At 40.4% G+C, this 6,854-nt stretch overlaps 1 protein-coding gene across 1 annotated transcript in view; it reads right to left on the bottom strand.

Annotated features, from left to right (window-relative positions):
* Positions 1 to 6,854, bottom strand: part of DNAH5 (dynein axonemal heavy chain 5) — a gene marked incomplete at its 3' end in the record, with an annotated part of 148,604 nt that overhangs the window by 131,642 nt on the left and 10,108 nt on the right. The window contains exon 2 of the mRNA XM_017524678.2: positions 2,612 to 2,746. Coding sequence (XP_017380167.2) covers positions 2,612 to 2,746 — 135 coding nt within the window. The remainder of the gene's footprint in view (positions 1 to 2,611; positions 2,747 to 6,854) is intronic.

The following is a 6,854-nucleotide window of genomic DNA, read 5'->3' as shown; positions in this document are numbered from 1 at the left end:
CATTTGAAAAGCATTGTCCCTCTATATTTGCAAATTTCCTAAAGTGTTGAGCTACTGAAGGGCGATTTAAATAGAGATGAGTGTTTCAGTCAACTGCAAATCAGAAAGAAGAAATCATTCAAAACTTAGTCTAACATTCTAGAGATAATTAATATTAAATTGCAATAATCGCCAAAACTGCCATAAGAACATATCTGACTATGGATATTCCTTCCAGTAGCAACCTGGCACTAAGATGGGACTAAGAGTCCCATCCCTGAGGCTCACTGTAAGTATACAAGTCTAACAAATGGTCTGCTACCAACAAAACCACTTCTTTCAAATAGTCAATAGCACAATTTGGAATTCATATGAAAATAAAAAGATAAACTCTACACACCCATTAGGCATTAGGATGGCTACCACTAAAAATCAGAAAATAGCAAATGCTGGTGAGGATGTGGAGAAACTAGAACTCTTGTGCACTATTGGTGGGAATGTAAAATGGGGCAGCCATTGTGGAAAACAATATGAAGGCTTCTCAAAAAATTGAAAATAGAATTACCACATGATCCAGAAACTCCACTTCTGAGTATATATCCCCAGAATTGAAAGCAGGGTCTCAAAAAGATATTTGTATACCCATGTTCATAGTAGCATTACTCACAGTAGCTTCCACAAAAGGTGAAAGTGACAGATAAAGGGATAAACAAAATATGGTATACATATACTAGGGAATATAATTTAGCCTTAACAAGGAGAGAAATTCTGGCACATGCTACCACATGGATGAACCTTGAAAACCTTACACTAAGTGAAATAAGACAATCACAAAGAGATAAATACTGCATGACTCTACTTGTATGAGGTGCCTATGGAATGCTCTAATTCCTAGAAACAAAAAGTAGAATCGGTGGATGCCAGGCAGGCACTGGAAGGAGGAATATGGAGTGGTAGTTTAATGGGGACAGAGTTTCATTTTTGTGATAAAAAGTGTTCTGAAGATTTGTTGCACAGTAATGTGAATGTACTTAATACTAATTAACTGTACATTTTAAATGGTTAAGATGGTAAATTTCATATGTATTTACTACATCTTTTAAAGGATAAAATCTAGCCTGAACAATTAAATGTGAAAGTAAGTCCCCTTCAATTTCCAACATGATTGAAGATGCCGCATGGAAGAGTAGGAAAGACTCCCCAAGATTAAATTCCACGCTAAGAGTGTGGTGAAGGGCATGCTCCCATCACAGCCAGTACTGAAGCACCTATCCCTCCCATCTTTGCAGGAGAGCCTGAGCCAGATGTTTTCTTTAAACCTCCAGGTTCTGACATTCCAGGGTTCTGACCTTGACCTAGAAGCTTAACCTGGGATCCCTACAGAGCTGAACTTTTGCCTGTTTCTTCCCCTTGCATAATTCCAAATCCAGATGTCTGAACTGGGAAGCAGGGTGGAGGTAAGCACTTCACCTACGGAACAATCTCCCCAAGTGACCCTCTCTGCTTGTATGCCTCCGCATTCTGAGAATATTATCTGCCTCCTGGTATTATGATGATGGAAATGAAGTCATAGGTTAAAGTGATCAAGAACAGGAGCCAACACCTGGTAAACACTCAATAAGTGTTAGCTATGAGGAGAAGGAGAAGAGGAGAAGCACATTTCCTCAGCTCCTGCTTGATTCATCCTGTAGTTTACACACTTTAGTGTTATCCGCTCTTAATTGTTCCCCAAATCCCATTAACCCCACCAGGGTCACCCAGCAGGAAGGAATGAAGCCAGTGGTATGCGCAGATGGCTTGTACTGGCCGAGGATATCCAGTGGATCACAACTCTTTCCAACCCAGCATTTTGTAACCCGATGATAGTAGTTTGGAACCAGCTATTGTGGGAGTATTTACACCACAGAAATCAGGAGATGCTCAAACCAGTGCCTACGTGCCTACTTCCTCCAACCTTGCCCAAAGCCAGTTCTTAAAATTTACAAGCTTATCAATGAAAAGAATTGCCAACAGTGTGGCATCCTGTCAACAAAAAGGGCTTGCCTCCTTCTTTTTTTTCCCTAATGTCTGTGCTTTTCTCACTGCCCAGGAAATTATATCTTCCCATATTTTGGCCTTCCCCAACCAAGGTCAAACACAAAGCAAATCACACCCCTGGTTTTAAAGAAAAATTGTAGCAGAAGATGGGAACCAAGGTTAGCAACAAAAGAAAGCAGATTCAGCTGCCAAACCAAAGTGAAAGCCAGAAAATTATGGCACAAATTCAGTCTCCAAGCCTAGAACAGGGGAAATGCACAGAATATGAACTGGCAACTTGAGAGGAGATTCTGTTCCCCAACTTCAGTTTCCAAAATGGCATGAGAGCCCAGCTTCACTGGATGTAGAGAGATGCAGACCATGCCGTCAGAATCACGAAACTCAGATGACCATTATAAGTGCCCCTATTCAACACGGAGAGCTGGAGAGCCTTCAATTCATTCTGCAAGCACCAGTACAGAGTAGAACGGAGCCCTGTCCATGTTAAAACAGGTGCCTCCCTCTGGGCACAGCATGGAATCCTGCCACAGGGCCATGTTAACAGACCATCCACGCGCTCCATAATCAAGTCAGTGAGAAGTCAGACACATCCCACCTGATTCCCCTCAAGAATGGCATCCTCCACTTCAGTTTTGTTCAGGTCCAAACAGCAAGCCACGATTGCAAATAAGTAGTTATGCCTCCCATCCAAAAGAGCCCGCTTGGCTTCCTTCTCTTCCTTCAGCCTTTGCTAAAAGAAAAGAATAAAAATGTTACATGGCGACTGCTGTTCTCAAGTGGGTTCATTTTGTAAAAATTTCATCCTATTGTTGTTTTTTCAAGTCTTAGTATCCAGATAACAGACAGCTTAATGGTACCAATTTTTACATACTATCTTCCATTTTTGGAAATAATTTATTTCTCTTATGAAAATAAGGCATGCTCACTGTTTTGAAATTGCATAATACAGAGAAGCCAAAAGAGAGGAAAATCACCTTCCATCCAGAAATTATTACTGTTAACATTTTGTTCTAAATCTTTACACACTTATTTCTATGCATACATAAGCATTCAATAGAATACCAAAAAAAGAGATCTCCATTTTTGTAAACATTTTCCTAAGCCATTAAAGTAACATTTTTCTACCCTATCTCCTATCTTTATTGTTTATCTACAGCTATACATTTGGTCTGGAAATTAACTTCTGAATACCATTGCATGCTCTTTAACTATCAACTGTTAATTATGAGAATAAGGCATGCTTAATGTAACCGATGTTGGCAGTTTGAAGTATGTCTTTCCTTATGCTCTATGCTCATACAATCATATTCAAACATACGCACACACCTATATTTACATCACACTCTAAAATGTTTTCATGCAATTCTCCCTTAACAATACATCACAGGCTTCTTTCTAGTTTAATACAGACTATTCTATCCCATGTAACAGCTGCAAAAATGTTCAGTATGAATGTACTATTATTCAACTCTTTTGACACTGGTGGTGGCTTCCAATTCATTCTTGAAATAATACATTACCTTTCATGCCAACCAGTAGCTCCCACTAGGAAAAGGAAAGGTGGCCCCTCTGGATCCCTTCTTTTAATCAACAGACATTTGTTAAACCCCGAATATGTGCCAGTGCCAAAGAGGCTAACACTACCCGGTAACCTCAAAAAAGCTCACAGCCTGGCTGGCAGGATGTGAGCTGAAAATTTAAATATGACAAATGGCATGGCATTTGCCGCAGAGGCATCAGATTTATGGGTCTCCAAATGCAGGAGCATTTATGGTTCTTCAGAGAAGCAGCAAAAAGAAGGATCTCCCACTCTAGCCTGGAGTTGAGAAGGGGTAGCGGTGGTGATGGCAGGAAAGCTTTCAGGAAGAGGTGGCTCCAGCCTAGCATTGACGGAGACTTGGTCATACTCCTAGGACAGTCATTTTTCTGCATACACAAAGGCGGAGTGGCACATGAAATCACATTCTGAAAACCAAAAGGCAGCCAGGACAGGTGAACTAAAAAGAACTAGGAAAACATAATAGGAAATGAGAAAAAAGTCAAATCATAAATATTTTCTGAACCAAATTACAAAGTTTAACTGTTATGTGAAATCCACGGAGAATCACTAATGAGTTTCAAATCAGGAGAGATAGGTGTTTAGCTGTCTGTGCAGCACTGAAACATCCATCATTCTGACAGTAGTGTGGAAAGTGGGCTAGAGTGACACATGCCTAGAGGCAGTCAGGTGGCATTCCCAGAGACTGGGTTCATCAAAAGGAGCAGGTTGAAGCAACACAGTCATAAGTTAAGCTTTTGGATGTGTAAGGTTTTGAAGTGAGTCAATACACAGGTGGACGAGGCAGACAGGCCACTGGAAATGTTCAAGGGGAAATAGCATTGCAGATACAGGTAACATGCAGGCTCTCAATTCAGCACAATGACTTTATGAGACAGACCATTCTCGTGGTGAGGGGCAGTCCTGTGCACTGTGAGATTTTAGCAGTGCCTTTGGTCTCTTACTTCCGGATGCCAGTAGTTCCCACCACCACGTCTTGAGAATAAAAAATGTCTCCAGACATCGCCAAATGGCCCTTGTGGGACAAAATAACCTCCCCCGTTGAGAACCACTGATATGATGCAGGCATAGGCATAGATATAGACACAGGCACATGTACACATAGACATAGGAAGACTGTCAATATAAAAGCTACAATGTCAATCAGTGTGAAAACAATGTGGTACCTGTTGGAGTTGTGCAGTACAGAACGTGCAAAAGTATATCAGCTCTTTCATCCAATAGGTGGTATGTGCATTCAATAAAGATCTGACAAATGAATGAATAAATGAAAGTTTAAACCATAAGTGCAGATTTTCTAACAAATATATGGAAATGAAAACACAAAAAAAGAAAATTGGGGACTACCAGTATGCCAGGAGCAAGGAGAAGAATAAGTGCAAATAAAGAAAGCTAAGGATGAGGCCAGGCACAGTGGCTTATGCCTATAATCCCAGCACTTTGGGAGGCTGAGGCAGGCGAATCACCCGAGATCAGGAGTTCGAGACCAACCTGGCCAACATTGCAAAACCCTTTTGAGACCAGCCTGGCCAACATGACAAAACCCCATCTCTACTGAAATACAAAAATTGGCCAGGCATGGTGGTGTGTGCCTGTAATCCCAGCTATTCGGGATGCTGAGGCAGGAGAATCACTTGGACCCACCCAGGAGGCAAAGGTTGCAGTGAGCTGAGATCACACCATTGCACTCCAGCCTGGGCAACAGAGCAAAACCCCATATCAAAAAAAANAAAAAAAAAAAAAAAAAAAAAAAAAAAGGATGAATGTGTAGAGCAATAAGGAAACCAAGAAACAGCACAACAGCATCAATAAACCACAGAGAGGGTCCAACAACAACAATGCTATACAGGATTTGTTGGGTTAATTAGAATATCTTTGGGGATTGCATTTCCAGATGGTTGCAGCTTCTCCCAGCTCTTCTGTAGTGTGACTGTGCCACTAACCTGTCAAGAAATAGACTGCATTTCCCCTCCCCTTGAATTTGGCTAGCCCCAGTTTTAGCCAAAAAAAATCTGGGGGTAAATAAGATGGACTTCCTAGGGTAGTTCTTAAGGGATCTTCACATTCTACCTTTAAACTTAGAATGCTGCCTAGGAACTCAGCCACGCAGGGAGACCACATGGAGGAGAACAAAACATTCTGGTCAATGGCACCATTGACCTTCTAGCTGACCCCTGCACCAACTTTCAGCCATCTGAGTATGCTGTCTTGGATGTTCCAACCTAAGTTGCCCCTACAGAAGACAGCAAGCCAGCCAATGGCACCTGCAGAAGAACCACCCAGCAGAACCCAGTCACTCATAGAATCAAGAGAGGTAACAGATGATTGTTTCTGCTTTAGGCCTTTAAGTTTTGGTATGGCTTGTAATGCAAAAATAAATAATAATTTTGTTGGAATAACTTCACTGCCTGGATGGAAATAAATACAGGCTTGAGAAAAGGATGATTGGGAAAAGAGAAATATAAAAATCCTGAATATAAACTACTATTTCCAGAAACTTGACTATAAAGTAATAGGGTGTGGTAGTAATGTAAAGGGAAATCTAGGGTCAAGGAAGAGTTTTTTAAGGTACAAAAGACGTATGAAACAGTAAAGATGAAAAAGTTGGTGATTTCAGAGTAATTGAAAGATTATTGCTAGACCTATATAATTTACATTCATTTCTCTGAACGTGAAGGACTACCTACCTGAGAGACAACTTCGCTGGAGAGGTGGCAAGAGAGAGCAGGATTCGGGTTTAAAAATAGATAATCTACCTGTTTTCTCACCATTTCTTTACAAAGGAACTAACATAGGTCCTGATATAAAGTATACATTCCACAAGCATCAAATAAAAGTAAATGTAAAACTTTCTTCAAATATCACTAAAGCCAGGAAGATGTCCTGTTGTTTTGAATTGTTTTCTGCCTTCCTGGCAGGGATAAATAAGAGATTTTTCTCTAAGTGATCTCTAAGTTTGTGCTAAATGTCTTTAGCAGCTTGAGAACTTAGAGGTCAACCAGGGAGTCAGGAATCCAGCAACAATACAAAGAGATGGCAAATGCTTGGTAGCCAAAAATAAAAATAAAAGAAGTAGAGAGCCAGAAGATTCGAGATGTAAAAGAACTGAAGGCTTCCAAAGAGCACAGAGATTTAAATAAGATTCTCCCATGGCAACACATTATTCCATAACCCATTTGTTTCCGATTCCAGAGGAAAAAAATATTCTAATGGAAGAAAAGAGAAATCACTCACTAAAATAGAAGACTAATTATTCTATTTTTACTTAATTATCACAGGA

This window comes from Cebus imitator, unplaced genomic scaffold, assembly GCF_001604975.1.
Source record: "Cebus imitator isolate Cc_AM_T3 unplaced genomic scaffold, Cebus_imitator-1.0 Scaffold35, whole genome shotgun sequence".
Taxonomy (NCBI): Eukaryota; Metazoa; Chordata; class Mammalia; order Primates; family Cebidae; genus Cebus; species Cebus imitator.
This window is presented reverse-complemented; position numbering and strand designations above follow the sequence as displayed.